The 19,651-nt window shown below is 37.7% G+C and overlaps 1 protein-coding gene and 1 long non-coding RNA gene across 10 annotated transcripts in view; one reads left to right on the top strand and one right to left on the bottom strand.

Moving 5' to 3' along the window:
- The first annotated feature begins 4,540 nt into the window (after nucleotides 1–4,540).
- LOC138763203 (uncharacterized) overlaps nucleotides 4,541–19,651 on the top strand; it is a 43,887-nt gene continuing 28,776 nt past the window's right edge. The window contains exon 1 of the long non-coding RNA XR_011357389.1: nucleotides 4,541–5,094. This is a non-coding gene — a long non-coding RNA (uncharacterized lncRNA). The remainder of the gene's footprint in view (nucleotides 5,095–19,651) is intronic.
- The window catches only part of chl1b (cell adhesion molecule L1-like b), a 687,190-nt gene continuing 673,741 nt past the window's right edge, over nucleotides 6,203–19,651 (bottom strand). For all 9 annotated transcript variants that reach the window (XM_069936961.1, XM_069936960.1, XM_069936966.1 and 6 more), the window contains one exon: nucleotides 6,203–8,997. In XM_069936961.1, coding sequence (XP_069793062.1) covers nucleotides 8,781–8,997 — 217 coding nt within the window. In that variant the 3' untranslated portion in view covers nucleotides 6,203–8,780. The remainder of the gene's footprint in view (nucleotides 8,998–19,651) is intronic.

Below are 19,651 nucleotides of genomic sequence, written 5' to 3'. Positions count from 1 at the left end.
ATATGGACACTGGGGTTTAACTTACAAGAGTTATACAACATGCATTTATATTCTCCATGTTTTTGAGATAAGGGAGAGCTAATACTGTGAATGGAAACCATTCCCAATCATTTGATACAGAGACATGCTCCAAAATTAGAACCTAGCTTTTGATGATATGAAGCAAACTCAGGTATATGTCAAAGATTTCCTTCTTTGGAAATGAGTTCAAAGGTAAAATGATCTTTGCAATTTGCCATGTTCCTGTGAATTCAAGGCCACTGTACGTCAATAAAATAATTTAAACGTGACTTCTTTAAAAAAACATTCAGAACCAGTCATATCTATCACCCACAAGGATGGCGTGGTATGTATCTTCAAATTTAAGATGTCCACAGTGTTCACTTGGAAATATAGAGTTTTCTTTCACAGTCACTGGGTCTAAATAACTGCATCGCAGTAATAACTTCACACAGCTGCCACAGCTCAAGCAGCTTCTCAAGGTCAATTAGGGAAAACCAATAATTGCTGGCTTTGGCAGCGACATCAGCTTTGTGCAAATGACATAAAAATAATCTATGTATCCACTTTGGTATTACTTCATTTAATTTTATCACTATGTTAAGAGGCTGGCATCATGCCAATCACAAAACAGTCTGTGAAATGATTACACTTTATCACTTCTCAGGCTGAAAATTCACATTGATATAATCCATCCAGTTCCTGACAGAATCAACAATAATTTTCTCTTCAATGTCAATTGTGATGAGAAAGAAACTTTTTGGTTGTTAAGTCCTTACTTCAGCTTCATGTTGAACATTTTGAATATTCACAAATCTGGGAGATGTCTTTAACTGGAACTAAAGTTGGATACTGAATAACTTGAGTTGATTTTCTATACACCTAAACATAATGTATTTATTTAAAGTAGCAAAGATTTCAAGCATATGGTCTCCAGTGTGTCAAAATAATTTATCTTCAGTCGCAGTCTTTTGTAAAAAAAATTCAAAGGAATGTAGTCTTGTTATTTCATTTTTTTTTAAATTTAGACATACAGCATGGTAACAGGCCCTTCTGGCCCACAAGACTATGCCATCCAAATACTCCAATCAACATAAAAATTCTGCAAGTTTTTAAAAGGTGGGAGGAAACTGAACCACCCAGGGAAAACCGACCCAAACATGGGGAGAGTGTACAAATGTCTTCCAACAGTGCTGGATTTGAATCCGGGTCACTGGCACTATAAAGGCAGTGCGCAAACAGCGACATGAACTGTGCTGGCCAATCAATTAAAAACAACAACATTCAAACAATGTGCAAGAAGGCAAAGGGTTAGAAATTTTAGCACTGAGCATGATACGGAAGATTGTAAACCTTTTTTTTCACAACTTTATTTATTCGTTCAACAAGGTTATTACATACAGTGGGAAAAATATACATATTGTGAACAATAAATTTTTTTAAATATAAAATGGAAAAAAGAAAAGAAAAAGAAAAGAAAAAAAAGAACCCCCATCCCTCTCTCAGCCAGCTCTCTTTAGGAGAGCCAAAAAGAAAAAAAAACAAATATAAACAAAAAGATATTCACTAAAATCTAATCAAAGTAAATTTAAATGTAAATATTCTGAATATAAAGACCACATATTAAGAAAAAAATAATAATTATCATATAAAATATACATAATGTTTTCCATTACCAAACAAGTTTTCATCTCATTATGCCATCTGTTAATATCAATCACATTAGCATTTTTCCATGTACTTGCTATACGTTTTTTTTGCTACAGATTAAGCTAAATATACAAAAGCAATCTGAAATTTATCTAGTCCCAAATCTTTCAAAGGTTTCAACTTACCCAACAAAAATATTGTCGGGTCTAAAAATATTTTAATCTTATGAAAATGTTCCAAAAACAGTTGAATTGCTTTCCAAAAAGATTGTATATGTACACATAATCAAACAGCAAGAAAAAAAGTTCCAACCGAATTACCACACCTAAAGCAAGAGTCTGATTCACTAAAACTATATTTTTTAACTTTTCGGGTGTTAAATACAATTGGATTGCATCACGAACATTTATCGATCTCGTAACATGATCATGACAAATCTCTAACCAGTCATCCTCGGAAAAACAAAATTGATATGATTATAATTCAAAAGGTACATTTTTATGTATCAAAATTGCTACTCCCTTAGCTTTAGAGTCAAATGAAGGAAAAAAAAACTTGTCCAACCCAATCCCTCTTCAATTTCATACTTTCTTTTTCATTCAAATGTGTCTCCTGTAGAAAAGCAACATCAATTTTCATCTTTTTGATATATGCCAAAATTTTCTTACACTTAATCGGGTTATTTAATCCCTGAACATTAAAAGTAGCAAATTTCTAATTTGACATATATAATACAATTACTAAATACCAAAAATAACCACAAAATTAATAAGAAATAAAAAAAATTGTTATATATCGGACCCTCAAATTAAAATATTATAGGCCCTCAAATAAATGTAATATTCATTTTAAAAAAACAATAAAAAAACAGCAAATCCCTCCCCCCAAAAAAACTACCAAAAGGTAATAACTCCCTGAAAAAAATGGGTGTGGATTACCCACTAGTGACTGATGACTAACAAAGAAATCAGTGCAATCCCCTCCTCCCTAGCCAGCCAATCAAAAATATTAACATATTGCAAGAAAAATAATTCAGCCTTGAGATTCCAGTCCAGATAATGAACTCATTTCCATTCCCATTCTTTTCACCTGCCATTTTTCCCATTTCCAAAACCATCAAGTTTTCTTTTAGGAGATAGTGGTGGACTTCTTCTTTGTCCTCTGACATCTGGTAGCGAGTTAGCAAAAACCATTGCTTCATGTTCACTCTCAAAGAATTGAGACTGATAGTTTCCATAGAACACTTTCAACACAGCGGGATAACGAAAAGCAAATTTGTAACCTTTACGCCATGAAACATCCTTAACTGGATTAAATTCACGTCGGCATCTAATAACATCTTGACTCAAATCAGGATAGAAGAAAATTCTACTATTCTGAATCTTCATTGGAGCTGGCCTTTGTCTTGCATTTTGAACTGCAAGTCGAAGAATTGTCTCTCTATCCAAACAATTCAACCAACAAACTATCACAGCTCTTGGAGGTTGACGAGGTGAACGTGTTCTTCTTAAAGCTCTATGTACTCTTTCTAATACCAATCCATCAGGGAAAGACTTTTCCCCTAGCATCTGAGGGATCCAATTTTTAAAAATTTGACAGGATCTTGACCTTCTAGACCTCCCGGCAGACCCACAATTTTCACATTATTTCTTCTGCTTTGATTTTCCAACTAGTCTATTTTTTTTGTTAATTCTCTTTCCTGGGCTCCTAAATCTTTAACTGTTTTTTCCACCTTTACTATTGTTTCTGTATTGGATTGTAGTTGTTGTTTACATTCAGAAAAGGAAGTTTCAATTTTTTTTAAAAATTTCCCCAATTTTCTTTAGCTTCTGCCTTAACCGCAGTTAAGTCTGATCTCATATCTGTATTCATTTGAACCAGCTGGTTCAATTGACCAGTAATGATATCCAAATAGGAAGCAATACTTTCAAGCATCATGTAAACATGCTGAGATGCAGTTTGGAATGCAGGATCCGGTTCCACAATTTGTAACTCACTTTCTTCCAGCTCTTCTTCTATTTCCTGTATAGTGGCCAAGTAAGGAAAGTCCTCTTCTGTTTGTACTTAAAAGGCAGCATTTTAGTTGTTTTACCACGGGTTTGGACACTCAATGACGGCCCCCCGAATTCCTCAGGGGGTCGTCGCTGTCCTTCCCCCTCGGACCATTTTTAAAATAAAATTACGAAATCCTCCATAATTAGTAGGGTTACTCACATCCACAGTCACTATAGACTGTGTGTCTAACATTACAGTCCACTTTCTCCGCGCTCCCTGGATCTCTTCCAAAGGGGTTGTTCTTTGCAACAAGCCTCCAGGCTCGTACCCAGCTTCTCAGGAGTGCGCTTCTTCCTCCAGAAAACAGGTCGAACCAGCGCCATCTTGAGATTGGTAAGTAACTGTTGCTTTAACATTTGTCCCCACCGGTGATCGTTGAGGCTTGGAGATTGCTGAAATCAAGTCCGTCGCTGCTCCAGGTCATTTAGGCCCCAATTCCTCTGCACTTCGAAACTGTATTTTCTTTTGTAACTGAGACTTAGGTTTTTTTTTACATTAGCAGCCATAATGACTCACCGAGATATCAAACTAAAAATTAAAATTTTAAAATTTTAAATAAAGGGTTAAAAAACTCATACTTAAAATTCTGACCAGGGAGGACAGGGATCACACGTCTAGTCTCTACGCCATCACGCCACGCCCCCCCAAAGATTGTAAACCTAAACATGATTTTTGAAACCAATCAGGACTTTAACGTGTGTTATGAGAATTTTTATGGTTACCCTCCATGCATGCGACAAAACTATGCACTGACATCACTCAGCACACAGCAACAATGCCACTTGACATGCGGCACAACCTTGATGTTGTACTGCAACACCTAAGCAATAAGTGCCTCAGAGGTTTCCTGGGCTCTGACTGGAAGGATATCACCTATTAACTGGGGGAAGACCAGCTCGAGCCGAAGTTATAAAGTAGCCATCCTTAATTGAGATACTGGCCAATGAAGAGACTCATTAAACCTGTGATAGATTTGATGACTCTAATGTCAGAGGAAAAGCCTTTTACATTTCCAGATCAGTGGGATTATGAACGTTAAAAAAAACTGTGTCCTAGGTGCCCACCTCTGATGTCACAGTGTCCCATTGTCTACTCAGGATACATGAAACCCAAGCCCATTTCTAGCCTATTAGTCCAAAGAAAATCTGATTCAAATCCACCCTAGTCTCAGAGGCTGGCTCAAAGCCAACTGCAATGTTTCCTGTTATGATGCCTCAGTGCCCATAGGCTACATTTGGAACCCTTGCCAAGGTGGAAGATATATTTGCAGTTTCTACACAGAAGACCCATCACTCAAGAGAAATCATGTGAAAGAGATATTGCTCCCTTCCACCTGTGAGAAATTAGAACAGGTTCCTGTCATTTCTTGACCTCTGAGCTGCATTTTCTGTGAGTTAACAAAAAAACTAAACAATAGGAATAAGAGATGAAAATGCTGTAAACATGCAGGCAAACTAGCAGCATCTGTGGAAAGAGAAACAGTTTCAAGTCTGAGACTCTAGATATTTCACACAGAAATGCTGCGATATTGCCGTAAGGAGCACTCAGCAGTATCCTGGCTTCAAGCTTGACCCGGTTGTTCACACAGAACCGAGCAAAGTCGGCAAAATGCTGGGATACGGTGTAATTTCACACAGAAGGTCATGATTTCTGGTCCAAAAGAGGCAGATCGTGTGATGCAACAGCGTTGGCGTCCAATGTGATGTAAAACATGTGCATATGACATAACCAGCTACAAAAATAATGGCAGTGCAGCTTGAAGTGACAATGCTACCAGTTATGAATATGTTTACCATTATTAGAGCGCAGACAAATTCTGTTAAACGTTTAAATTAATGTGAGGGGGAGGAGGGTCATTTAGGTTGTGTAACATCATGTTTGAAGTTGAAGGGATGGCTTATGTATGAGGGTGTAACTCAAAAGTTGAAGCCCTGGCATTTGATGCAGGTAAACTGATGATGTGACCTGCCTTCTCTGCATGCTGCTCGTGGCAACTAAAATTGTCAGATTGCATCCAGTCTCCATCCCACTGGAAATACATTCACTCATTATGGACTTTCACAGTTTGAGGACTCATGACACTCAGAAATTGGACCCTGTGGGCTACAGAGTTTAACAACCCCCAGCACTTTTATTCTTTCCAAATTTGCAGTTCAATCAAGATTGGATGCCTACCTGTGCAACCATGCCAGTGCAATGGATTGAGAAGAGTTGCACAGGGTATACTTACATCTCATTATTTTGTGTCTGAATGTGACTGCAAGGGAAACAATCAGAATCAGAATATTTCTCTTTCAGAAATTCTGCCTCAGAGACTTGTTTACTTTGAGAAAGCTACATTGTCCTTCAAATATTATAATAGGTCCCAGAAGAGCTTTCGTATTTGTTGAAAGCATCCGGGAGAGCTTGAATTCTTTTATGAGGTCTCCCCATCACAGAGGTGTTTTAATAATATTGTCTTACAATAATGAATGCAAGTATGATTTTATGTGCAAATAGCAGAAGACACATAAAACATTGTTATTCTGTGTTTAATAAGACAAGCATCGATGTTTCGAAAGATCACAAGGTCATTTGCACAACACATTAGTAGTTGAAACATTCCAAAATGACTTTTCATATAATACAAAGATGTTACACCGATAGAAAACATGAGTTTGCAAACCTTTCAATGAAAACCTTTCATTTTCAATGAAAACCCACTTTTGTATCACCTGAAGGATTATATCTGCAGTTTTATTGGTGATAGTTAAATTGGTTATCAAATAATATGGCAAACGGTTTCTAACTAATACCAGGGATTACAACCACCATATGGCACACATATTTTATGATAACATCACAACACTACAAAGTTACAGTAAATAATTTAACAGCAGTTACTGGTTTTTTTTGCACTATTTAAGTAATCAAACAAATTTTGCTCTGTTAAACTTGATACAAGTTTCCAAATTTTCTTTTGAGAAGACATAAAATTATACAGATACTGATTGCAGTTGAAGTCTACATGGTCATCAAATGAACAGAATCCGCAGAGAAATGAAACGTCTTGATGAAGGACAACAGCTATCCTGCAACTTGAGGAGCAATATAATCTGACAACTGCAGTCAGTATTTGGTTTATTATACCCTTGGCTTCAAGTTTATTTCAAAAGCAACAAACCTGTTTTTATGTTTTGTGCTTCACGGATTCAACTGGCAATATAATTTCTTCTCATATGCACCGGTTCCTCTGCTCATCGTGCAGCATTTCAGTCCAAAGATATAATACAAATATGCTAGACAAACATAGGCTAGTCATCAGAAATTATACTTTGGTTTGTCAACATTACAAAAGGGAAAAAGACCAAATTAGGAAGCAATACCCTTGTGAAAGAAAATACAAGAAGAAACTTTGTATCAGTAATAATTTCGTTGAATTAGATAATTATTAGATTAGGTTTCTTACAAGGTTTTGCATGGTTAAGGTATGCTTTTTCAAACACTACATAGTTCATCCTCATCAATTTTTGTTTACAGTATTGTGCACAACTGTGCATCAACCAAAGCTCAAAAATGTTGTCATGTTTGAAAAAGATGTGAATTTGCTATCTGCTCAACAGCAAGAGAAAAATAAAAGTAGGTTTGTATTCAAGAAATGATGGAATTTAATTTTTCTTTTACCCAAACTCAAGAAATTTGAACTATTTTTCAGATTTGAATATTTTTATCTGTTTAAAAGTAATGGAACGTTTACTTCAATTGTTTGGAACTATGACAAAAACATTCCAATTCATTAATATAAATAGGTTCTACCCTTTTTACAAAAATGTTGCAAATTGATAAGCTTTCAAATTAAAATTTTGTCAGCATTGTTAAGCATGGATCAATGACAAGACATATCGAAGCAATCGTAATAAAACATTAACACGTACAATTACTTCACAATTGTTCACTAATTTTTAAAAAATGAATCTACAGCTTTTAAAAGTATTTCAATTTTCTGGGTGGCAACATGTAGTTTATTTAGTTCAACATCACAACGTTACGTTTTACATGTTTTTTTTACACAATATAAATTCACACATGTAACTACTTCTTAAATACATCTAGTCTGTGTTAACAGAAAGTAATGCTTCAAGGTGTACATTCAGAACTTGTAGAAGGAATATTGTTTTAAAAACACTGATAATTTGTTGAGAATGATCTTTTTGCAGTCCCTCCCCAAATCCTAAACTTTTGCCTAATTACAAAATATACATCATGGTCTCCTGGCTTAATAATCATGGATACGATAATTAAATGCAGAACATTGGATGAAGAGCACATTTGAAGGAATCCACAGGATTTGAATGGCCTTGTGCATGTCCAATAGTGGTTTGTGAGCATAATAAATTTCTGGTCCTGACAACTCATTAGTTTTCATTTGAACAAATACAAGTTCACCAGACAGAATAGTTTTTTTGTTCCTGCTTGCCTGTGACAATTCTTCAGATTTTGAAATCAGATTTCTACAAATAATTTCACTTCGAATTGAGATGATAATTTCGGATATTTGAAAAGTGCAAATTATATTGCAAGATGTATTATTTGTTTTAAAAAAAACAGGAATACATTCTCCTGTTTCTTCAGCTGCCAAACCATTGTACGAAGAGACAGGTTTTGGTCTCTTTTTACAGCAATCATAGTTCTTCAGGTTCTTAACTTCTGAGCATCGAGGGTCACAAGCTCCAATAATACCATAACAATACAAACTTTATCAGCTAACAGCAGCAAGGATTTAAAAGTTGAAATATTACTGTGTCAGCAATTTAGAAACAATTCTGTTGTGAATTTACAGACTTTAGATTTTACACAGACTTTGCACAATGTACCCTTCTGAATCAAGAATTTTTCACAATATATCCCTCTGCAACAAGATGTGTTCTGCATCTTAAATTTGACTTAATTTTGTCCATCAGTTAAGAATTCTTTGTGGACCAGAATCATTTTATTCTCTTAAGCAGGTTGGTAATCTCAGTTAATTCAAATGTACCAAATATTCAGTTGTATCACAAATATATTAAAAAGGCAAGTGAAGTTTCTGCACATGTTCCTCATGCTTTAACTGGAGAAGTGGCGACAGAACTTCCATTTCCATCAACATCTTTCTCTTTATTTCCACTGTACTGTCCAATGAACGACCCATCTTCATTAAATTCCCCTTGTGAATCACCTTCTACGTATTCTGCCCAACTGTCTTCACTTCCTGTTGGCTTCACTCCCTCATTCAGTGACTGTTGATTTTCTTTCAAAGGTTTATCTTCATTATCACTGCGGAAAAAAGACTGCTGTCAGAAAACAAGGGCATGGCATCTTGGTGGTAGTAAGCTAAAAAAAAAATCTTGAGATGAACTTGCCATTTAGAGATGTACTGCTGAACAATCCTATTATCCTTCATTCTTTGATTGAGGGATTAATAATTTTAAATGATAATCCTACAGTTCAACATTAGAGAACACTGATCGCCTGACATAATAAGCATTTGTCATTTCCTTTCCATGTCAAGTATTTCAAATATACGATCAATTCTTTCAAAGACCAAGTGTGCATCAACAGTATTGATTTACATCGATGAGCAAATTGCTGTATTCTCCAGATGCTTCACATTTTATCATCTTTATTGCTGATAATTTATACAAAAATTAGAATTTATTCTGTAAACAAGTCACTGTGGAATCACATTACATCATGCTTTGCTGCAGCAAGATTTGTTGACTTACGTTAGAATATTGTTCACAACTGCAGGAAATTTTAATTGCATTGAGAAGAAACACACTTGGAAGTAGAGTCAAAAACTTCAGTACCAGCCAGTTGACACTTACTTTTGCTATTTCACACACCCTATTCTTGTTAATTCTTCCATTCTGAACCCTGATCTGCATTGCAACCTCGAAATTCCCTAATTTCCTCATCAGAACTTCAATGCTGTCCACTTTAATCACTGAAGATGATCAGTGAATTCCACGTGTTCACCATCCCCTTTTAAGGAAGCCCTTGTTAAATCCAAGATTCAATTTTATTTTATTGTCATCTAATAAAATATGTAATATTACAGGAAACTGATTCAGCATAAGCAGAAATTGCCTGGCATTCCTTACAGCCAGAGAAAGAGAAGCAAAGGAGACTCTTATCAGAGTCGTCGGATGTCCGTGGATTCACCTCCAGCATATCCGTTGCCTCTGCAGCCACACAGACATCGGTCCAAACCATCAGCAGCCCGATCTCCAGATCCAAACCTTCATCCGACATGATCAGGAAGTCTTCAGTCCCTGAGGCCCCTTGGGAGTCCCTCACGCCCTCAGCACCCTCTCACATCCCTGTTTCAATAACTGGCACCCCTTCAGCCAGTCTCAAATCTGACTCCAGCAGTTCACAACCTGGTGTGAGTTCTTTGACTGCAAGTAGCTGGCAGCCTGCATTAGTTTCCTCGCCTCAAGTCGCCAACAGTCTGCTGCCTATGTGTTCTTCAAGCTGCAGAGTCCCTCAGTGATCCAACACCATGGTCATCTCCATTGATTTTCAGTCTAAAACAAGGGGGAGTGGCAGGTGAGGATGGAGGTATTCTACCCATTTTCTGGTGTCCTGCACCAGTCCTCTGCTTCCCCGGAATCTGCCAAACTTTGAGGCCATTGCCAGCACAGGCACCACCATCTTGAGCCTAGACCCCACCATTGCAGGATTTTAGAATAAAACACTATTTGCTCCTTTTCAGGTTGTTTAAAGCCCATGCAGAGCTGACAGTAGTAGTAGGACTGAATGGTTGAACCCTGGGGAAAAGGGCTGTGTCTCTGCTCGCTGCTCTCCCTGGGTCTGCAACTGTGTCAGTGCTGCTATTTGAACAGCTCTGGAAATGTCACAAATAATCCTTCATTTGTTCTCTGAGTGACAACCTCATCTTTATCTTTTTGCATTATATTTTATCTTTCTTGATTTGAAAATTCACATCCTCGATTTTAATTATTCTGAACACTTTTGTTGTTGTTTACTGCTAACTTAGCAGTATACTGCAGCCCCAGAGACTGGGGCAAAACTGAATTCTATGATTCAGCCATTTTCAACCTTCTCTTGGCTATGGCCTCCCTCGGACTGCTGAAGATTATGACCACCCTTCCCTGTGAAGCAGTCAAGTTTTGGTTTCTTCCATTCTTCTCTCCAACGACATTAAAATAAAACCATAAAGTACAGAGAAGTTATGTGGAAAAAAAACCATTACTTTTACTTCAAAGTGCTGTGGCCCCCAGGGTGGTGGTGGGGGGAGGTGGGTAGGAATTTATGTCCACCCCCAAATCTGTTACTTTGGTCCTTCTCATAGGCATCTCTTTTAATCATTAGCGAAATATTCAGGTATTCTGTAACTCGATGGCAATTACTTCTCCTTTCTGCTCTGGTTTATTTCCCAATACTAGATCTACATTATTTGAACTTGCATACTTTGTTAGAAAGGAGTGTAGAAGCAATGGAAAAATGTCAGCTATTTTGCCATTTCTAGTTACTCTTCTATCCTGAAGTGCAGCAGATAAAACTGGCCATGATTATTTTATAAATTGTTACATTACGTGATTCTTTTTTGACATTCATTGCACAAACACTGAGCAGATGTTGATCTTAACTGACAAAGGCAGGTATTGGCAGCTAGATGAGTTTATTTCTATAGCTGATCACCTTTTTCATTTGCATTAGCAGTATTCTTGTAAAACAAATCAATGGTAACAATGAATGAATGGCTGGCAAATTTCCATCTGCCCTCTGTGACTATTCTTCACTTGCCTGGAATCACAAAATTTCTTAGTTTTCGCACTTACTATGAGCAATCTTCTTTCCCTTCCCATTTCTGCTCTATTTTTGTATTTCCGTGGTGCATAATTGTGGATGAAACTGTAAAAGAATGATTCTTTTCATTTTAGACACTTGTCTAATTTTATCTTTAAGGTGGACTTCATGCATTACCCGGATTTCTACAGTATGTGTTTTGCACAATTTTGTACTGAGTAATATAATCTTACACAAAAAGTCCCAGAGGCAGTGTAAACACTGTTTCTGTTCAGATCTTAGTAATAGCAAATCATCAGGAGCAATAAATCATCTCCTCTCATTATCACTTGTGTCTCTTCATTAGTTCTGAAGGTAGGACAAGTAATACACTATGGAAAATAGCATAATACATGCCAACAGAATATATTTCACACAGTCAGCAGTTTTGGGACAGAGCCTGCTTGTCTGCCAATGATCTGCACCACTTCTGGCTTCTACCCCTGTTGTCACTTCAAGGGAGCTGGTCTCTGCAGCACACGGTGGCCAAGTCATTTCTTCAGATCAAGAATTCATGTACACAGCCTTAACTGACATATAATCTCCTGCACAGTAGAAAAAGATAAGATCCATATCTGTGGAAATAACGTTGAAAGGACTAAAAGCAAGAAGAGTGTCAATATAAATGGAGAGAAGAGCGATGGAGTTAACTAAAAAGTAACATAAGGAAGCTTGGACAATAGGTCACAAATAGAATCATCTGCACATAAAATTCTCTGATACTCTAACCTTCAATGTTTTGTATAAATAATATTTAACCTCAAAAGAAAACAATCAAAATGATTACCTCATTCTCCTCTTATCCTAATCACCTTCAGCAAAATTTCAAAGCAAATTCACTTATACAAGAAAATCTGCAGATGTTGGGGTCAAGTGTGATACATGACGCTGCTGGAGAAACTCCACAGTTTACGTGGCATCCATTGAAAGTCAAGGGTAACCAATGCTTCATGCCTAGGCATTTCATCACATAGCCTTAATAACCATACACTGCTCTTTTCAGTGATCTGTGTGTTTGTATTCATGATAATTCTTTCCATTTATGATGAGTTGGTATTTTTCATTCATAATATTAATTTATTTGCATGGCACAGAAACTCGAGGATTCTATAAGTCCACGGCAAAATTTGTTTACATTACATATGCAGGTTGTGCTTTCCAGCTTCTAACCACATTCTTGAGTCACTTTAAATTATCTTGCCCTTTATTTTATAACCATGACCTCTCACTGTCAACTCCTCCATTAAAAGGACCAGCCTCCCACAATCTATTTTGTCCAAACTTCATATCATTTTACATGTCTTCATCAAATCTCTCCTTAGCTATCACCTTTCAATATAAAATAGTTCAATCAATCCTTTGCTCATCTCTGAAACCATTCTCATCTATCTTTTCAAATCAACAATGAATACAACATTTCAAGCACAATTCTCTGCCTTCACTGATAAAGCTCAATGATTTGCATGAACATACTTTCAGTTTGCTTCAACGTCATCTACTTCAGACAATTCTGGACTTCTTTGCTCTTCCTTTGATCCTGATACTTATGTACCTTCACTGATGCTGGACCAGTTCTTCCCTAAAGGTAGCTGTTGTTCTGTTACAGTTTTGCATTCTAATTTTTGGTTCGGATTGATGTGGGCCAGATCTATTCTCGTTCCATTGAAAATTGTCTTCCTTCAATCAATTATTTCAACTTTGGTAGATCTTTTTCCTTTTCCATAATTCATCTGAATCTGACCATGTTGTGAATGATTTTTTTTTTTCTGATGAGGGAGCAGTGGTGCCATCCAGATTGGTACCAGGATGGGCTCGGGATATTCCTCTGTGCTTCTACCCTCTGACAAGTTGTGATAGAGTGAGGAGGGATTCAGTCTCAGACTACATGGTCATCTCAGCTATGACTGAAGTCACCAATGTTTATGGCAAACAGAGGCATGGTGTTAGGTACTGAGAGAGTAAGAGGCGCAGATGCGGCACCGGAGGCTGGTGCAAGTAGGGAGAGGGTGACGGCTACTCAAATGGGCTCAGGGGACAGGATGGCTAATACGGTCATAGAAGCTCCTTCTACCGGGACTATGGTGCGACTCTGTGCCGATTTCCATTCACCCATTGATGACCAAGCAGCTTCTGGAATGGCATGAAGGCTCCGTGAATGAACCCAATTTGCCTGTGATGTTAAATGTCCTGAACCAGTTTGACTCTTGTTGTGAATCATCTAGTTACTTCATTTATACCATGTTTTCTATGAATTTTAAATCCAAAATGGTGCAGATTGGTAACTTTTTTTGTGACACTTGGATAGCATGCAAAATGGAGGTTTTCACTGTATATTGGTACATGTGACAATTAATTAGATTCTTATTGTTTTTGCCACATTTGACCTCCCTCATTTCTGAGACATAAAACCAGGTGAAGATTTCATGTAGAGTCCAGAGCTAGCTTGACAGAAAATTAATAAAACACTTGACAGGCAGTCTACTCTAGCTTTTGAGTTGACCTGAACTGCTGAAGAGTGAAAGCCTCTGGATCTTTCAGTTAAAAACACCCAAAAATAATGAAAATCAATCCAAAAGCATTAATTTCCTTTTGAACAAGGTGGCACGATTGGCGTTAGGGTTAGCATAACGCCAGTGATCAGGACTGGACTGGAGTTCAAATCCCGCACTGTCTGTCAGGAGTTTGTACAATTTCCCTGTGTCTGCATAGGTTTTCTCCAAGGGCTCTGTTTCCTCTCACCATCAAAATGTACAGAGGTGTAGGTTAATGGGGTGTAAATTGGGCAGCATGGACTCATGGGTTGAAATGGCCTGTTACCATGATGTATGTCTAAATTTAAATTTTAAAAAATTAAAAGCAAGTGCACGTACAACTGCAAACACACACATATATTACTCTATTCCTCAGACTAAACTACTTTGAAATACCTGAATTAACAAATGCTTATACTGGAGCAACTCAACATCCAACCATATAGATAATGTTCCACAAAAATACCCCAGAATTGGTCGCAGATGACCACAATGCAAATTATTGCTTCTTCACTGAATTCCAGCTCATTCTGATGGTAAATTGAGGGTTTCCATAATTATCGCCACATGCACAGAAATCTCAAATTTACTGTCCATGACAAAGGATAAACATGGCAAAAATTGACAACTCTGCCATCAATATCCTGAACAGGAGAGGTCAATATGATAAATAAATTAGATATTGACCTCAGTGTGATAACTGATCTAGTTCAGTGTTGCAATGTTAAGCTTAGAGAAACCTCTCTGAAGTAGTTTGAAACAATAAACTTGTTTGAGACCAGTGACCATGATCTTAAAATTAAAAAAAAAGGATTTGAACACATTGTCGTTGAACATTCAAAACAAGTTGGATCATATTTTTAATGATCCCTCAAAATAAATTAAATTAATTTTTTACATCACAAATGCAGAGCTTGTTCAGAGGGAAATACTGTGGAAATTGCTCCAATGACTGATTTCACAATAACTTTTAATGCAGTAGAAACTTAATAAACAAAATTAAAATATGAAAAGTCAACCACTGCTAATAAGGAATAAATACTGTTACCTTACCTTTCTAAAGACCTTTATCCATTACAGTTAGCATAAAATCAAAGCATATAATGCATTAAACTAAAACCCCATACTTTGCAGAGGAAATAGTTCAGTGACAAGCAATGATAAACTCTGTCATTTAAAATAGATTGAAAAAACAACCTTGCAATGTAACATAATTTATTCTTATGCAATTATTTACAATATTTCAATGACATTTATCCCATGAACCAGGGAATTATTGTCCATCCATTTGCCTTAGCGATAGGAACTATTTTGATAGAATTGGCCTCCTGTTGCCAAATACAGTATATTTTTCTCATAAATGCAAGAAAAATATGAATTTCATAAGTAGGAAATCTGTGCCGTTTGCTAGACCTTTATTTCATAGCTATAACATGTTATCTAAATGTAAATTAGCCAGAATTTCTGCTTGGAAAATGGTTTGATGCCAAACAGTTCCTTATCAATACTCACACAAAGGTCTCAGAGAACTTTGCATGACAAGAATTAATTGCACACCAAGCAACTGATAATAAGGAGGTGGAAAGACAAACTAATTGAATTTGGTCACAAGGGCCGAGCAAGTAACAGGAGTTTAAATAAAACCCTTTGCTTCTCCTTGAATTGCATCTCAATACCCTGGATTTCCACCTGAATGAATAAAGTTGGCAGAAATAAATTTTATAGCAAACCTGCAGTATTGACAGCTCAGATCTGTCACAATGATGTTTCAGGATAAATTGTTAGAGACATTTCAAAACATATATATTTTTGTCAAACTTAGACTCAATTTTCCTGATAAGATTGAATGCAGAATTAGCTGTTTCTGAGGCTCAGGATTTGTTCCTACCTGACACAATTTAACTAGAATCAACCACAGCTAATTAACGCACAACTCAGGTAATCACAATGGTAATCTTTCAGATGAAAGTCAATGCTCAAGGTGATCAATACCTTTATTTTACATTTATTTAATTTGTTAAAAGTGAGATTCAATGACATGAGGAGAAGTTGTTTTACAACCAAAGTATTTTTTGTCTGAACAATTTAATTATTAGTCAACTGAAGTTCATGTTTGTGATATAACCATATACGGAGTGGAAACAGGCCATGTCGGTCTTTCGAGTCTGCACCGGTTCACTCGAACAACTCCACTAGCTCAAACCTCCCGATCACCGCCATAACCCTCCAACCCTCTCGCCTCCATGTACACATCCAACCTTTTGTTAAATGACAGAAGGGACCCTGACACAACTATCTCATTCGGAGGTTTATTCTATTCTGCAACCACTCGCTGAGTGAAAAAGCCACCTCTAATATTTCTCCTGAAGTGTTTCCCCCTTACCCTGAACTCATGGCCTCTTGTTCCAACCTCCCCTGCCCTCAGGGGAAAGATTCTGTTTATGTCTATCTATTCCTTTCATAATTTTAAATACCTCTATCAAGTCCCCTCTCAGTCGTCTACGTTCCAATGAATAAAGTCCCAGTCTCCTTAATCTCTCCCTGTAATCCATATGCTGTAAGCCAGGCCACATCCTTGTAAACCTTCTCTGCACCTTCTCCACCTTATCTATATCCTTTCTATAAATTGGAGACCAGAACTGAGCACAGTACTCCAAACCAGGCCTCACCAATGCCTTAAACAGCTGCAGCATCACTTCCCAGCTCCTATACTCTATACTATGATTTATGAAGGCCAGCATACCAATTGCCTTCTTAACCACCCTGTCTACATGGGAATCCACCTTCAGTGAACTCTGTACCATAACCCCTAGGTCCCTTTGCTCCTTTGTGTGCCTCAATGTCCTCCCCTTAACTGTATATGTCCTATTCTGGTTATTTTTACTGAAATGCAACACCTCACACTTGTCTACATTTAATTCCAGCTGCCATCTTTCAGCCCTCTCTTCCAAACAAACCAAATCCTTCTGTAATCCAAGAAAATCTACCTCTCTATCCACCACTCCCCCTATTTTCGTATCATCTGCATATTTGCTTACCCAGTTAACCACACCCTCCTCTAAATTATTAATATAAATGATAAACAACAAGGGACCCAGCACCAATCCTTGAGGCACCCCGCTTGTCACAGGCTTCCAACCTGACATACAGTTGTCCACTATGACTCTCTGTTGTCTATCTCCCAGCCACCTCTGAACCCATGTCACCAACTCTCTACTGAACCTTCCTTATTAACCTTCCATGCGGAACCTTATCAAAAGCCTTACTAAAATCCAAATAGATCACAATCATCGCTCTACCTTCATCAACCTTTTTTTGGCCCTTCCTCAAAAAACTCAACAAGGTTCGTCAAACATAACTTTCCTTTTACAAACCCATGCTGGATGCCCCTAATCAATCCCTGCCTATCCAGATATGCGTGTATACTATCTCAAAGAATACCCTCCATAACCTTCCCCACCACCGAAGTCAAACATACTGGCCGATAATTACTTGGCCTACACCTACTGCCTTTTTTGAACAATGGAACAACATTTGCAACCCTCCAATCCTGTGGTATCACCCCCTCCTCCAGTGATCTTTGAAAAATCACTGTCAGTGCCCCCGCTATTTGTTCCCTGACCTCCCTTAAAGTTCTGGGAAAAATCCCATCAGGACCAGGAGACTTATTCACCTTAATTGACCCTAGAAGCTCCAAAACTCTTGCTTTACTAATCCCTATCCTTTCCATAACTAAGCCCTTTGCCTCTCTTATCTCATGTCCCTTTCCCCCGTGAATATAGACGAGAAAAAATTGTTCAATATTTCTCCCATCTCATACGGTTCCTGACATAGTTCACCAGTCCCATCATCCAGTGGACCTATTCTATCCTTAACCCTCCTTCTTTTGTTCACATATCTGTAAAAACCCTTAGGATTCAACTTCGTCTTATTAGCTATGGACTCCTCATACCTTCTTTTTGCCTTTCTAATTTCCCTCTTAAGGTTCTTCCTGGAATCTAAGTAATGACCATACGTTTCCTCAAACTCTTGTTTTTTTATATTTGGTATAGGCCTCCCTTTTGTCCCGAACCAACTTCTTAATTTCACCAGAAAAGCACGGCTCTCTCGAACCTTTAGTCTTCACCTTCGGCCTGACTGGAACATAAAGATCCTGTACTCTCAAAATCTCACCTCTAAATGCCCCCCAAAATTCCTCTACATCCTTTCCGGCGAAAAGATCAGCCCACACAACTCTCTGCAAATCCCTTCTCATTTTCCAAATCTGGCCTTCCCCCACTCGAAGACCTTCAACCCCACACCCGACCTATCCCTTTCCATCATTAAGCTAAAGCTAATAGACCCATGATCACTGGATCTGAAGTTCTCTCCAACGTTTACCTCTGTCACCTGCCCCATTTCATTCCCAAACAATAGATCTAACACCGCTCCCCCTCTAGTTGGCGTCTCACCATATTGCTGTAAAAAGCAATCCTGAACTCAATGCATAAATACTAAGCCATCCTGCCCTTTTATTGACTGCATTTCCCAATCTAAGTTTGGAAAATTGAAATCCCCAACCAACACCACCCTATTTCTCCTGCACATCTCACCTATTTCCTTGCACATTTGCTCTTCTAGTTCCCTTTCCCCATTTGGAGGCCTATAATATACCCCATAATAGTAACCTCATCCTTCTTATTTTTCAGCTCTACCCACACTGCCACCCTTGATGAGCCCTCCAGTCTACCTGCCTCAGCACTGCTGTAATATCCGCCCTGAAAAGTAATGCCACACCTCCCCCTCTTAATCCACCAACTCTGTCACATCTAAAGCAGCGAAATCCTGGAACATTCAACTGTCAGTCACAATTGTGATGCAATTGTAAAATATTTATTGCAGCATTGTGAATGGTGGCTTGGCTGGCACTATATTTTTGATGGTCAAAGACATTCTCCCCAATCTTTAAAGTCATCCTATGAGCACAGCAGACATTTTGTGCATAAAAAATCAAATAGAGTTACGTTAATGGATGTTAACTATCTGATATTAAAGTGAGTAAAAAAAAAACACAACTTGCCCTTGCACTCTTGATTAATTCCCAAATTATTTAATGTGCTAAAATGTTTAAATATCTACTATCATTAAAAAATACAAAAATGAAAAGTGTCACTGTTTCTGTCATGCAAGCTGGACTGCCAGGTGCAGGGTTTGCCTGGTGAAATTGGAAACAGTACTTCTAGAAAAAGCCAAATTTAAAATATCTATCAGTTTTAAGTTCTGGAAAAATTTACAGACGAGACCCTTGCCAGTTGTAAAATACAATAAATTGACAGTTGTCACATGTAATTGAGTAGGGATTTGCAGATAGTTCCTGCTGAGTATGCCAAAGACAACTCAAGATATCCAAAATGACCTTGTGAAGGCTCTTGCCAAATGTGGATTTAATCAATGACCTGTTTGGAAGGGTTCATTCATGGCTGCCTGAAATGCTGGGAGGCAATGCTCAGATGACTCCAGGGAGTGGTGATTCATTTGGGTGGGGGGAGTGGAAAGGGTGAGTGAACATGGCTGCCAGTGCGACTCCTGGCTCAACATATATGCAT

This window comes from Narcine bancroftii, chromosome 5 (assembly GCF_036971445.1).
Source record: "Narcine bancroftii isolate sNarBan1 chromosome 5, sNarBan1.hap1, whole genome shotgun sequence".
Lineage (NCBI taxonomy): Eukaryota > Metazoa > Chordata > Chondrichthyes > Torpediniformes > Narcinidae > Narcine > Narcine bancroftii.
The sequence above is the reverse complement of the archived record's forward strand: the minus strand, read 5'-3'. Positions and strand labels throughout refer to the sequence as shown.